Source organism: Urtica dioica, chromosome 11, assembly GCF_054948205.1.
Source record: "Urtica dioica subsp. dioica isolate 48M chromosome 11, U.dioica_male_clone48M_v1_H2, whole genome shotgun sequence".
In the NCBI taxonomy this organism is placed as follows: Eukaryota; Viridiplantae; Streptophyta; class Magnoliopsida; order Rosales; family Urticaceae; genus Urtica; species Urtica dioica.
The window spans coordinates 23,045,389-23,059,773 of NC_142766.1; the positions used below are offsets into that span (position 1 = coordinate 23,045,389).

Here is a 14,385-nt window from a genome sequence, read left to right on the forward strand (position 1 = left end):
TAAGCAAAGAAAATGATCATGAGAGCATTTCAACCGTTAATTAATAAATAACAAGTTAGCCACAAAATTGAAAGCAATAAAGTCTCGAGTGCCGTATATATACATTAATATGAGAATACAAGTTTTCCGTTTTCATGGTCTCCTTTTCAAACCATTTCATTTATTGTGTTTTGACATGGAGGGACTCACAAGCAACCACCACCACCTCTCAAAATCTTTGCTTAGTTTGGTCACATACTTTCCATGATAGCGATTTCTAAATTCACAAAAAGAAAAGAAAAAAATTATTCTTCGATTTGGGTATTGACGGCTGAGATCTGAGGGTTCATCGGCGGGTCCACGGAGGGTTTAATAACGGTAATAAAGAAGACATTGTAAAATATTGTGAGGATAATGAGAGCACCGGCTGTGTAAGCTAAAAACGATGGTGAAAATTCAGGCACGTCGTCTTTGAGCACCACTTGTTCTCTCGTTAAAGGGTTTGCAAGTTTCACGTCGGAAGCTACACCATTCAAATAAAAAAAAACGTTATTATTAAGGTTATAATAAGGTAATTCTTACACTTTTATTGTTATCCAAAGTAGATGTAATTCTTGAAAACACATTTCAAATACAAATTATAATCTACTTAATTATTATGCATTGGTATATCATAAAGTACATTGAATATTTAAATACAAATTATAAAGAATAACTTTTGAACTCCGATAAATATAATTTTTGGGCGTTGAAGAATAAAAAAGGAGCCATATGGTGGGTTTCATAGCTTCTAGCCAAATTTCGTAAGTAATATGAGGAATATCTATGGTAGGTAATGACAAAGGCACCATAAACAATTTGAGGCCTAATTGGCCTTGCAAAGTGTTTTCTTATTTAATTATGTACTGTCTTTGATTAAGGGTTGTATTTTAGTTTCTTTATTTGGTGTCCTTAAATCTTGAGCACACCAACTCATGAAGTATGTCAAAAGGCCATGCAATCTCGAGATTTTGTGAGGAGAGCTCTAACTCTTTGTGTGGGAGGTTTTGGCATTTGGTTTCAATAGCGTTGAAATTCCGACCGTGATGGAACGTTCCATTCCGGTTAATTTAAGTACTATTCATGTAATAAGAAAAATCAAAATAGTATTTTTTTTTCTATTAAAATATATATATACATATATATTCTTCAATCAACAGTATGAAATTCCCGTTCCGCGAAGCAATACCAATATGTGAACATAACAAAATTTTAGTCTTTGTCCAATTTCGAATGTCCACTTTTATTTGAAGGCTTGGTCTTGGCCACTCAGATTAAACTATTAGAGACTTAGTAATTCTACTTCAAGGGGTTTAAAATAAATTTAATCGAAAAACTTTTGTTGAACTAATAAGTCAATAAAGAGATATATTTGAAGGGGTCTAAAATAAATTTAATCGGTTGAGTTTATTGTTTTATATAATTATAGTAAACGATTCACTTATAGTAAATTCGTATTAATTTGAGTTATTTATATAATTTAATTTTGTATATATATTTTCAAATATTTTCTCCAATACTTTGGGAAACGGGGAAAATTTTATAAGTAACCTAAAACATATGTCGTTTTTCATAATTTCATTCATATTTTCGAAAATTTTTACTAGTAATCGTTTCTCTTTTTTTTCAAACAAAAATATCATCATGTTTCATAAATTTAGTCTACCATTATTGAAATTTGATCACCAATTATTGATATATGATCAACAACTATTGAAATATGATTAATTATTATTAAAATATGATTATTGAAATCTAGTCAACAACTATTAAAATCTGCTTAACTTTCATTAAAATATGATGGGAAAATATCACGAGTATCCCTCGTTTTTAATCGAAATGCGAGATTTATCCCCTCTATTTTTAGAAATATCAAACATATCCCTTCAGTTTAATATAAATGGCATATACATCCCCTAAAAAATGTTATATTACAAATATCACCATTTTTTCGTTTATTTTTTACAAAAAAATAATTTGAACTCCTCAAAATATCCTTAATGAAATAATTTTTTATTTTTTATTCTATACAAAAAAAAATTAAATTAAAAAATTTCTTTATAAAAAGTTAAGGAATTTTTTTATAAAGAGAGATTTTGATTTTTTTTTTAATAAAATAGTAAATAAATATTTATTCTATTAAGGGTATTTTGGGAAGTTCAAATTATTTTTTTTGTAAAAAATAAACGAAAAGGGAGATATTTGTAATTTAACATTTTTTTAAGAGAGGTATATGTCATTTATATTAAACTGAAGAGATATATATGATATTTCTAAAAATAGAGAGGATAAATCTCGCATTTTGATTAAACACGAGAGATACTACATATATTTTCCCAAATATGATCAACATGTATTGAAATCTGATTATATGATATTGAAATTTGGTTAACGATTGTTAAAAACGGTTATTTATAAAAATTAAAAAGTTCAACGGTTAATATTGAAAAAAAAAATCACGAAAAATAGTTACTTTCAACTATTTCCACAATCCTGAGACAAAGTTTATTAAACCGTTAAATACAATAATTACGGGCTAAGACAATATATGAGATCTTAAAGGTGACAAAATTTAAATAAAAAAAATTATGGGGAAGTCTATTAATGCCTTTTAAAAGTTAAATTATGGGCAAGTCTAAGCATAAATTATGATAAAGCACTTTATTGAAGCAAGGGAAATGAAGAAGAAAACGTACCTCTAATCTTGGGAGATCGTATTTGTGTTTGAGAGATGGTTTTGAGTTCTTGGTCAAGCTGTTTGAGTGCTTCTTTAGCCTTGTCTTGGTCAACCTCAAACTCCCTCTTCTCTGACCTAAACAATAATCTTCTTTTTCCCTTATTTGAAACAACATATTTACCTTCGAAAGCCAAACAAATTGGCCGATTCACACACACCATATGGTCTCTTGGCTGTGAATGCAATCTAAATGAGAAGAAGAAGATGATAAAACGAACAAAGCCACACACGATAGGCAAAAAAAATATGGCTCTGTTTGGAAACGGGAATATCTTTAGTCCTATGCCACGTGGGTCCCATGTATTTCCACGCGGCAATCGGTAAATGGTGCGTCGACATGCCGTTGCCACGTCATTAGTACTTGCATCGTCGTGTGTGTTTATTTATTTATTTTGTGTCTTGGAAATAAAAGGAAAAATAAAAATGCAAACTTTTAATCGAACATATCAAATGGGATTGAGAAAGTGAAACTGAACAGAAAAAAGAAAAAAAAAAAAAATCAACGGAAAAACAGAGAATCGGAGAGAGAAATGAAGAAATCTGGTGCTTCAGAGAAGAAGAGAGTCCGGAGATCCACCGGAGCGGTTCAAAATGGCGGCAGAGATTCCAACTCCGAGACTCCTCCTAGGGTTTGTCTCGGCCCTCGCTCTCTCTATTTTGCTTTCTGATATTAAATTGATTATTGATATCGACGGTCTGATCTAGGGTTTCATATAACATGCAACGCGAAAGCAATTCAATTTGAGTGTGTGTGGATATATCTATCTATACGTACTCGGTTTTCGTGAATTTGATCAAGTGAAGCTTAGCATGTTGTTTCGAATTTTTAATTTCCGGTAATCAATGCAAACAAGTATCGTCTTAATTTTTTTTTTCTTAATTTAATTATTGGGGGATTTTTTGGTGGTTGGTTGGTTCAGAAGCAATCTGGGAAGAAAGACAAGTTTCAGGTGTTCGCAGAGAAGGTGAGAGACCACAAAGGGCTTGAATCGAGATGGGCTGTGTTACAGGAGACTCGGGTCGAGTATTTCAGAGGAAAGGATTTCGCTTCCTTCATGAGGAAAAACGCCGAGCTCAAAGAGGTTCTCGAGTACGACTCGGATCCGGAGGCCGACGAAATCGCCAACGCTCTGCTGAGGAAGAACCTTCTCGTCCGCTGCGACCGCGTCGTCAAAACCCTCCGTCCCGGCAAGAAGAAGCTCTCCACGTGGCCTGCCAACTTGGAGATCTTCTCTGTATGTCCCAAAAGCATAACCCTTTGTCATATTTTTTTTGACTTGGAACATTATAGGCTTTATTCATTGGTTAAAATGCGAGCACAACTTATTTGCAGGAGCAAGTGTTTTCTGATACCGATGCGTTCTACGCTTGGACGTTTGTCAAGAGAAGGCCTCTATGGCAAACGCTTCTCTCGTTTTGCTGGCCGGTTTTGACACTGGCGATTTGCTTGTTTCCCGTGTATCCTCATCGGTGCAAGCTAGTTATACTCTACTCTTGTGCCGGGCTTCTTCTAGTTTTCCTGTCGCTTCTCTTGTGTAAGTTCTCGTTTGCCAGTTGTACCTGTACTTTGTTGGTTTGATTGGCTTTCACGATGGCTTTTATCCGACTCTATTATGGTTTCTCTGTTATGCCTGGTAACTTTTGGTGTGATATATATGTGTTACGTGATGAGATGTTTTACCTCGTGTTTGCAGTGAGGGCTACGGCGTTTGGTCTTCTTTACATTGCCATTGGGAAGCGCGTGTGGTTCTTCCCAAACATTCTCGCGGAGGAAGCGACACTGCGAGAATTGTTCCGATTCTGTCCGAAGAAGGACGAGGAGGAGCGACCCAAGTGGACGACCAGGCTTTTCTATGCTCTGATCGCAGTGGTCGTCATATTGGTCCTCAGGCACCACGCTCCCGACGAGGCTGCCAGAGCCAGGTAACTAGTTTTGACTGCTTTTTTACTTCCATGTTATCTAGGAAAGAAAAAAAAAAGAAAAAAAAAGAAAAAGAAATAAAGATTGAAGCTTTTAGATGAGGCCCTAGTTTATGAAGAATCTAAATGCTGTTTTCGGTGTTGCTTGTTAATCAATTGTTCAGGTATCAAAAGCGAGTGTCGAATATAATCGACGACGTTCTCGAGTGGTCTCCGACGTTGGCCTTGTCGGGGATGATGGAGAAACAAAATATAGTTAACGTGACCGAGGCTGATGGTAATTCTACGGGTCAAGATGATAAAATGGCCGCTGAGCACCAAGAAGCAGAAGCAGAAGCCGCTGAGAGCTCCGATGAAGAAGCCGATCAACACACACATCGAGATTGAAAGAAAGAGAAAGAGACAGAGACAGAGATTGAAAAAAAATTGATCAGAAAGGTTGTCCTTGTCCCACCTGTTGATGGACTATGAGCCATATGTTCTTATCTTTATTATTGAGTGTAAACCATTATGTAGCCGATTTGGATAGTAAAAACCATTCGGTTGCAAATCAATGTTTTATTTTTATATAGATATTTTTGTTTACGATACAAGTCTATGGAATTTGCCTCGGAAGGAATAATGTAATACGGTTCGAGGGTTTTGGGCGAGGTTTATAACATTAAATGCCTGAATTTATCTTATAATTATATTTAGAACGAACGATTGATGTGTGAAGCATTGACCTTTGTGACCATTTATTATCATTCGAAAACGCCAAAGAGCTCTTGACCCCATTTAAAAAAAATGTCAAACTCTTTCTTCCCCAAGAACAAGGCAAAAGTTTCCATTTATAACTCAAAACACCATTGCCGTTCAAACAGATGATTCAAGTTCACACCTTTCATTCAGAGTCTTCAAAACCAACCCAAACACGAGCTAAAATTAAAAACAACAATTATGCTGTGTGCTGGTATCAAACATTTGATTTCTACCATAATTTATCCCACTGTACAAAAAAACAAAAAAAAAGACAACCAGAGAGGAAGTGCTTTTAGCAGAAGAGAGAGTAACCACACCACAAAAGGAAGAGCCAAGAATGAATTGCCGCATCGGAGTCCGTTGGATCATCATCACTGTATCGCAAGGCGGCGGTGAGCCGTGAGCCTCTCGCGCTGGTGCGCGGAACAGTCACCTTCTTCGGCCCTCTCGCTCGTGAAGCAACCATTCCCGCTTCCGCACCCTTTTCTTCCGGAAGAATCCCACGCCTCGTTCGACTCCTCGGAACACGACATGTGGGCCCGCTCGCCTCTCTCCTTTTCGTCTCCGCCGCCGTTGGATGATTCGCCTTTCGTCTTCTTTGCAAAGCGTCCTCCGGTACCCCTTGCCCTTCTCATCGCGTGTTGGTGCCGAGATTCATGGAGATACGGCTGAGAACCAAACCAGCATTTGAGTACAGTAAATTCAGCGAGTAAAAAAAAAAATTTGATAATTCGTAAATACTCCCGTTGTACCTTTCTACTTTTTATGAGCTTCCTCTCCAGCTCTGCCTTGGCACGGGCTTGCCTTCGCCTAAGGATCCCTTGGTATTGCTTCGCGTTCACGTACACGGGCTCCTGAGCCATCTCCAGAGGCAAGGCCATTCGAGCTTGAGGCATGCCAAAAAAAGGAGAATAACCCTGATAGACATTATTAGACGAGCGATTTACTTTATACTAGTAAGCAAATATTGGATTAACAGTATTGCTCAGTACATATATAGATACTCACCATTGGCTGGTGACCATAAGCTGCCATCATTCCTCCATAATACGGATCCTGGTACGGATTAGATGTGCATGCCTGCAATACATATACAAGAAAAACAGAACACTTCTTACACAGTTCATTTACGCAAAATTAGACGCAGAGAACACGTTGATTTAACGAGGCAAATGGCTCGCTTACAATCGAGTGACCCACAAGTTCAAGGTGTGGAGGATGTGCAAGGGCTTCGCCGTTGCCAGCTGGAATGGCAGATGAAACGTGATGCCCGATTTGGTGCTCTTGCACATAGTTACCTGGTCACATTTAATGCAAAGTACATTCTTTTGTATTCAAGCAAAATACGACAGACTGACGACAAATAATAATACTAGTTCTATCCCTAAACAATTTACTAATCATTTTATTACCAAAGTTTTGTCAAATTAGAGGCGTTCGGTTTCTGTTTATGCACCACTACGGCCAGGTTGCGAAAACTGGTACAAACTTAGCAGGAAAAGACATTGTAAAATACCTGGGCGTGGAGAAGCGCCAGAATGTGAATCTTTAGCGATATCGTCATCATCTTCATCAGACAAGGATTGGTCCTCATTGGATTCCGAGGCATCGTTCGGGCATTCTAAGGAAGATGAATTGGATGCGTTTGCAACGGGCAAAGGCAGAGAGACGGGATTATACCCACCGTTGCGCCACCAAGGCTCGGAATAAACATTATTTGGTGGAACAGCATGAGAATCAAGCTCGAGTTGATCCTTGTTCTGGGACTCCGGTCGCATTTTTTGCCAATTCCCTTCAGACGGCTACAAATCACCAAAGAAGTGGGATCAAAATACGAAACTACGCAAGCCAAGCCGACTCAAGTACAAGAACAATTAGCGTTTTTTTTTTTTTTCCTTCTTTCCTTTCCAGCTTTGTTCTATTTCCTTTCGCTAGTTTCCCTAAAAATCTTGAGTAAATAACAAAAAAAGAAGAAACAGAATTACCAAAACACAAGTAAACAAAGTGAGCATAGGTACAAAACCAGCGAAGGCGGGGTAAAAAAATTGTTCATATTAACTCAAAATGACTGGTTTAAATCTGCATGTTTTTAAGCAAATGACCAGTTCCGGCTATAAAAGCACATAATTTCAACAAAGTTTGGAACTTGAATTGGTGTTCATGAGCTTAAGCTTCATTTTACAAGTCACGCCCTATTGCTTACTGGAAATCGTCCATATTGAGAATTGAACTTCCTATTGGAAATTAGGCAGAGTTTATTCTTCATTAATATGTGTCCTCGTTATCTTGGCAATTGAAACCAGCGAAGGGCACACATGTCGAGACTCTTAGACCATTTTGAACCAGGATTCAACACGCTTACAGAGCCCAAAATCCCTAAATATATTCAAAAAGACACTTGCAAGTTGCAAAATGTTTCATGTCCAGCTTTACGCCGAATTTCCAAACCAGCCGTGAAACTAAACATGCCAAAACAGTCGGAATGTTTACAATAAAATAAGTCAAAACTTGATACACACGTATTCACTTTCTTCGCGTTTCTCGGGAAATTAACACAAAAAATTAACTGAAGTTCATCATCGCCACAACGATCCGAGCTTCAATTCGCAACCGAAATGCTAAAGTTTATCGAGAAAGAGTAAAACCCCAGTTCTCAATAGGAATTTCACTCATGCAGAAAGAAGGAGTGAATCCAAACCAAACTCAACATAACTATCAAAACCCTAGAATTCAAATAGAAATTTTCTAATTTCTCTCAATCAACGAGAGAGAAAAGAAAAAGAAAAACAGTAATCAAAGAAACCCAAATTAGAAAGAATTTTCGAAAATAGAAAGAGGAAAAATCTAAGAGAGAGAGAGAGAGAGGACTTACTTGATGTCAACGAAAATATGAACCAATAAGAAACAACGCCTTTTTTTTATGCTGCTCTAAGAATCCGAGAGCGAAGAATTGAAAAAGAAAACGAGTCAATCAAATTTCTCTGCGATTTCTATATAATTATTTGTCTCTCAATCACTGGTATGTGTTATATGTGTATTATGTATATATGACAGTTATGACTAAATAAAGCACATCATATATCATAGGGTATGAATATCAAATAAAATATAATATCATATAAATTAGAGGCTCTGAGGCTGAGCGAGTTAAAGCTTAAAGATTAATAGGAGCTCTACAAAAATTCCACATTCGAGGCCATGATTACGTCACCTATTTTGGCTCCACAGACGTAACGCCACGTGCCACGTCGACGCCTAGGGATCGGCGACCTCCTTGCCCGGTATAAAGGCTGTTGGTTGGGGGATGGAACGTGTAGGGTTACGGAGACCGGTCACTGCCGGTTTCCGGTTGTCCGAACCATCTAGCGGGTGAGAATATCAGAACTCTTTTATTATTAATTTTTATTATTATAATTATATTGGTGAAATATCAAAGGCCCACGTGACACGCACTTGACTGGCGAAGCCCGGCAAACGCGTGGCTCCTTCTGTGGGGACCACTCTTCTAGCTAGACGCCAGCGTTTAAGCCACGTGTCACAATTCTGATGAGAACAGTTTTCCACTCATTTCTTTATTCGTTGTTTATTAACTTTTTATTATGATACTTTTGTTTGTTTGGGAAATTGAGCGAATAAGAAAAAAAAAAATTTGTGGGGAAATTTTTGAGTCATTTCTTGTCTTGACCTTTAGATATCGTACGACTACGAACTCATCTTGATATTCTTTGCTGCCTAATTATGCCGTTTTTTTTTTTTTTTTAGTAGGCCAAATTATGCCGTTAAAAAGGATTATTCTTCAATAGTTAATATTAAATCATGATGAGGTGTAATTATAATTTACTATTCCACATTGTATAGCGAATCATGATCGTGCTATGACGTACTTTATCTTAGCCCCTAATTAAGATTTGTTACGAGGTACTAGATTATTGAGACTCTTTATTTAGGGTCAAACGGCTATATAGTCAAATAAAACTTAAGTTTTTGCAAAATAACCATAGTTTTACAACTATAAATAAACTAGCCTAAGTAAGATTAATTTAGGCTGGATTAATTTAATCCCAACGAACTATAAAGACAGAATGTAAGCTTTATGAAAACTGGATTAAAATTAATCGAGACAGAATTAAAAGTCATAGTACTCTCAATTGGCTATTTTGTTATACCTAATGAAATTATGACTATTTTGCAAAAGTCATAGTTTGAATTGACTACTTCATACCATTTTACCCTTTATTTATTTATAATAACTCGGTTTAATTTTGATCACCTTTTATTTTTCATAAGTCATAACTGTATTAAAAAAAAATGCTTTTAGATTTCACATCTAAAAAAAATTGATTTTCTTAAAAGTTGCGAAAATTTTGCTTCTCCATTTTTGTCTATATTTTACAAAAACACTTTTCAACTTTTGATAAAAGCTATATTATCAGACAATTTTAAAATATTTGAATTTTTAGAAAAAACTAAAAACAAGCTTAATAACTTAAATCAAACACGGTCCATAACACGTCATTGCTATTAAATTAATATATACAGCTTAATTATAAGAAGAATTAAAAAAAAAAAAAAAAAAAAAAAAAGTTCAGCAAATAACCTATCCACGATAGAAAGAAACAAAAATGAATAAAATATTTTTGTAAAGTGTGTATTACATATATTTTAATTTGTTTTTTTTTTACTCTCTTTGTTTTCCTCGGAATAAAATGAATTGAGGTTTACACTATGATGAGTCATCATCGGAGGTAATAGCTCCGTCGCGGTAATGGGCCGTTTGTTTGGCGAGTTGGGCTCGGGCCTCGGACAGGGCTCGCTGAGCTTCTTCGTAATCAGGCTTCTCTTGCAACAATACCTCGTAGTCCATTATTGATATTTCCCATCTTTCTAACTGCATATAAAAATTAAAAAAATAATAATTTGTTATCTTTATATATAATTAAGGGAAAATATCTAGATTATCCCTCATGTTTAATCGAAATGCGAGATTTATCCCCTCTATTTTTAGAAATATCAGACATATCCCTTCAGTTTAATATAAATGACATATACCTCCCCTAAAAAATGTTATATTACAAATATCACCCTTTTCGTTTATTTTTTACAAAAAAATAATTTGAACTCCTCAAAATACCCTTAATAGAATAAATATTTATTTACTATTTTATTAAAAAAAAATCAAAATCTCTCTTTATAAAAAAAACCTTAACTTTTTTATAAAGAAATTTTTTAATTTTTTTTTTTTACATAGAATAGAAGATAAAAAAATTATTTCATTAAGGGTATTTAGGGGATTTCAAAATTTTTTTTTTGTAAAAAATAAACGAAAAACGGTGATATTTGTAATATAACATTTTTTTAGGGGATGTATATGTCATTTAAATTAAACTGGAGGGATATGTCTGATATTTCTAGAAATAGAAGGGATAAATCTCGCATTTCGATTAAACACAAGGATACTCTTGATATTTTCCCAATAATTAATGTGTTATATGACGCTACGCCCACGAGTCACGACTTTTGTTTTTCTTTGACTAAGCAACCCACATAAAAGCATAATCCATGTCTTTTGTCCTTATTCGGTGCATCGTTTTTCTTTCTATACGTGTCTCGAAAAAAGTTTTGATGAGTCACTGAGAATTTATTAATTTTGAAAGAGAAACAAAAGTTAGTGTCCATACGCGTCATCATACTATTAAAACGACAAAAATAAATATGTCAAAACCAACATATACCAACTCTAAGCTTATGTGTTTCTTTTTGTGTGTAAAAAGAAAAGAGCTATACATCATTTTATTTTTCGTGAGTTCTTTTACTCGTACGAGGAATCCTTGGGAGAAACATATATATAATTTTAATGACTCCTAGGTTTTGTTGTCACGTAGAGAAATAATTAGGCTCATTAACCCAATTTGTCCATTTGATACGTGTTCTTTTGGACCACATGTAACTAATTTTGAATCATAGGTTTTAAAGCATTATAGTCTTTTCCATATAGTGAAAGGTAATCCTACTCTTTTAATGTAATGTGTCACCTAACAAGCTTAAAACATATCTTAGTCAATTTAAATATAACGGACTCGTTTTCTAACTAAATTACAACGTGAGTATATAACCACTAAATAATTAGAGTGTTAGAATAAGATCCTAATATATATAGATACAATTTCGGAGTGTTTAGGTGTTAGGATCTCATTTTAACCCCTTTTTTTATTATTAAAGAAGTCTAAATTAGTATTCAGAGACCAAAATGACACTCGCAAAATAGATAAAATAAAAAAAACGATGAATTTAATTCGTAAAAAATGTACCTTAGCATTGCAATCGGCTCTTCTAAACCTAGCCTTAGTGTAAGAGGGTCGGAGATTGAGAGCGGCGGTGCAATCGTCGAGTGCTTTCTCGAGTTGGCCGAGCTTGGACCGGCAAGCCGCGCGATTGCACAACAAAACCGAGTTGTAAGGGTCGTGCTCGAGCCCTTCACCGTACGCCACGCACGCCTCTGACCATTTTCCCGCTTTGAACAACTCGTTCCCCTTCGCCCTCGTCGCTGCCACCGCTCGAGCCTTTCGAGCCACCACCCCCGCCTCCCTACTATTCGGATCCAACCTACTCGCCCGCCCCGCTGCCTCCACCGCCTCATCAAACCTATACATACATACATTTGATCATTATATACTATATCATAATAGTGTCATTAATTTACTTAATTTTGTAATTTTACTAAATTTATATTGTATTTCCTTCGATGTTGATGATCTCTATTGATCCCGAATTCGACGAATATAAGGATAGTAAATATGAATTTGATCTTCCTTGTATTTTTATTATATGTTAAAAAGATATATATTAAATGTTTATATATTTTTTTTACAATTGGAGAGGGAGTAGCTCGATAGTAAGCATTAAAAAATTAAAAAATCACGAGAGTAAAAGAAAAAAAATAAAAATAGACAAACATTAAAATAATATATAAATTTAGGCTCAAAATTTAATAAAATCAGGGCATATACTTACTTCCATCCCAAGTAAGGAGATGAGTTCAAGTCACGAAAAAAAAAAAAAAATTACTTCGATAGAAGGATGGAGGAGGTAAGTAAGGACCCCTCCATACTTTTAAAAATCTCATTTTTTTTTATCCATATTTATGTTATTTTTATATTTTAACCTAAAATTACATAGTCTTTTTCATATTTACTCCTTTTGGGGAAGAAAAAAAAAATCAAATAACACTCCTTTGGTTCAAATTGTGGGTTAGTGTATACGTACCTCCCAACGGCCATGTGAACTTGAGCTGTGGTGACAAGCAAATTAGCGTTGGCGATAGGGCCAAGGAATTTAGTGCAACTATCAACCTCGAACTTTGGTCCACTGCTCAGCGCTTTGTCCGCATCTTGATGCCTGTGTAGCCTCAACAATGCCTCGGCTTGCAACGCATATATCTTCATTTCCAAACCAACCAATTAACAAGCACACAATTTAATCACCACACGAACAGTCATGTGTGTTATATCAATGTACGTTAATGATCAGTAATTACCTGTGGGGCTGAGTCGGCACCGGATGAAATGGCGAGGTGTGTCTCCTTGACGAGAGTGTTCCAGTCCCTTGACCGGCGAGCCTCGGTGCAGTTTATGAGATGGGATTGGACCGATTTGACCTTTGCGAGGTCTTCTCGGTCCGCCTCTTGCCCTGCGTGTTGGTAGTGATACCGCGCCTTCTCTGCCTCCCCCAATCTATTACACACACGTTCTCATTCTTGTTATTACGGTATAATTGATCGAGATTATTTCGACACAAGAATAAAAAAATTTCGATTATTATTTTCATTATTACGGTGGATTGATGGTACATTTTTATTAAAATTCAAAGATTTTTACTTGTGTACTACGAAATTTAATATCATTGTCAATTGATTTCGAGATGAAATTCGACTTACTATTCAATATAGTTGAACGAGAACAACTATTTTAAAAAGCATTGTAAGAGTACTCGTATTTACAAACAAGGCATTTATGTAAATAAAAAAAATTAACCATGATCTTGTTTTATTTGATAAATGCGCATTTCGACACATTTTTTTCAAAAATTACGAATAAAAAAATTAACATTCGAAAAATTTCGAAATTAGGGTAAAAACTAATTAATGGCCGCGAATTAAATTTTGACCTGAGATACAAGGTGGCGAGGCGGAGATGGGCACGATGGTAGCGAGGATCAATGCGAATGGCCTCGCGGCACTCCAAGACCGCATCGAGAATTCGTCCGAGCGCAGTGAGCGCGGCGCTCTTGTTGCTCCGATACGACGCCTTATTCGGATCAATCGAAATCGCGGCCTCGTACAAAGCCAAAGCCTCTGCGAATCGACCGTTCTTGTAATCCTCGTTCCCCATCGCCTTCAGCGTCTCCGGATCCATCCTCGTCGACACCGCTCTACACAACGACGTTGTCGTCGTTGTAGTCGTCGTTGACGACGTCACTTTCTCCCTCCCTTTATTGTACATGGGAGGAGTCGACGTTTTAGCTGACGTTGTCGTCGTAGTTGTCGTTGTCGTCGTTGGCGCTTGTCTGAGGTTTCCTAGGTTTCCGAAGAGCATGACATTGCTCGACGAGGCTCGGACGAGGTTTCCGCGGCCGGTTTTCTGTTGGTGATCGACGAGCATGCTCTCGAGCTCGCCGGAGATTCCAAGGGCCTCCTTTGGGACCCGCCGGCCCTGGCTCACGTACGCCGACGGCATTTGGGTCCGGGCGGCGCTCTGAGTCGCCGGAGCAGGGAGACCCGGCGGCGGGGGCTTCGGCGGCGGCGGCTGGGAGAGGAATGCCACGTCATGTCGTCGTTTTGAGTGGTCCGGTGTCGTTTCCGCCGGCGAAGATGGTGTCGTTGACTTTTTTGTACGGCGGTGGTGACCGAACACCGCCGTGATTAGGCCGCAGCCGGATTTTCTCTCCTCCGGGCAACTATTCTTGTCTCCCAT

General features: G+C 36.8%; 4 protein-coding genes across 6 annotated transcripts; 1 reads left to right on the forward strand and 3 right to left on the reverse strand.

Moving 5' to 3' along the window:
• Positions 1-21: 21 nt before the first annotated feature.
• Positions 22-2,991, reverse strand: LOC149382601 (uncharacterized). Its single transcript, XM_089630032.1, has 3 exons — positions 2,715-2,991; positions 404-502; positions 22-256 (listed from the first exon to the last, which is right to left on the reverse strand). The coding sequence occupies exons 1-3, from the start codon at positions 2,914-2,916 to the stop codon at positions 231-233; spliced, it is 327 nt and encodes a 108-aa protein (XP_089486158.1). The 5' UTR covers positions 2,917-2,991; the 3' UTR covers positions 22-230.
• A 152-nt stretch (positions 2,992-3,143) lies between these two features.
• Positions 3,144-5,408, forward strand: LOC149382602 (translocation protein-like protein). Its single transcript, XM_089630028.1, has 5 exons — positions 3,144-3,384; positions 3,676-3,990; positions 4,089-4,290; positions 4,450-4,678; positions 4,840-5,408. The coding sequence occupies exons 1-5, from the start codon at positions 3,286-3,288 to the stop codon at positions 5,060-5,062; spliced, it is 1,068 nt and encodes a 355-aa protein (XP_089486154.1). The 5' UTR covers positions 3,144-3,285; the 3' UTR covers positions 5,063-5,408.
• Positions 5,409-5,498: 90 nt separating this feature from the next.
• On the reverse strand, positions 5,499-8,544 carry LOC149382603 (nuclear transcription factor Y subunit A-1-like). 3 transcript variants are annotated; one of them, XM_089630029.1, is made up of 6 exons: positions 8,289-8,544; positions 6,933-7,218; positions 6,602-6,714; positions 6,425-6,496; positions 6,169-6,333; positions 5,499-6,084 (listed from the first exon to the last, which is right to left on the reverse strand). In XM_089630029.1, exons 2-6 carry the CDS (start codon positions 7,192-7,194, stop codon positions 5,788-5,790), a joined length of 909 nt encoding a protein of 302 aa, XP_089486155.1. In that variant the 5' UTR covers positions 7,195-7,218; positions 8,289-8,544; the 3' UTR covers positions 5,499-5,787. The 3 variants fall into 3 exon arrangements, with proteins under 3 accessions (XP_089486155.1, XP_089486157.1, XP_089486156.1); XM_089630031.1 differs by having other exon boundaries at positions 6,933-7,356; XM_089630030.1 differs by having other exon boundaries at positions 6,933-7,364.
• Positions 8,545-10,072: 1,528 nt separating this feature from the next.
• LOC149382604 (inactive TPR repeat-containing thioredoxin TTL3-like) lies at positions 10,073-14,385 on the reverse strand. Its single transcript, XM_089601517.1, has 5 exons — positions 13,580-14,385; positions 12,951-13,146; positions 12,680-12,852; positions 11,725-12,058; positions 10,073-10,304 (listed from the first exon to the last, which is right to left on the reverse strand). The coding sequence occupies exons 1-5, from the start codon at positions 14,383-14,385 to the stop codon at positions 10,140-10,142; spliced, it is 1,674 nt and encodes a 557-aa protein (XP_089457643.1). The 3' UTR covers positions 10,073-10,139.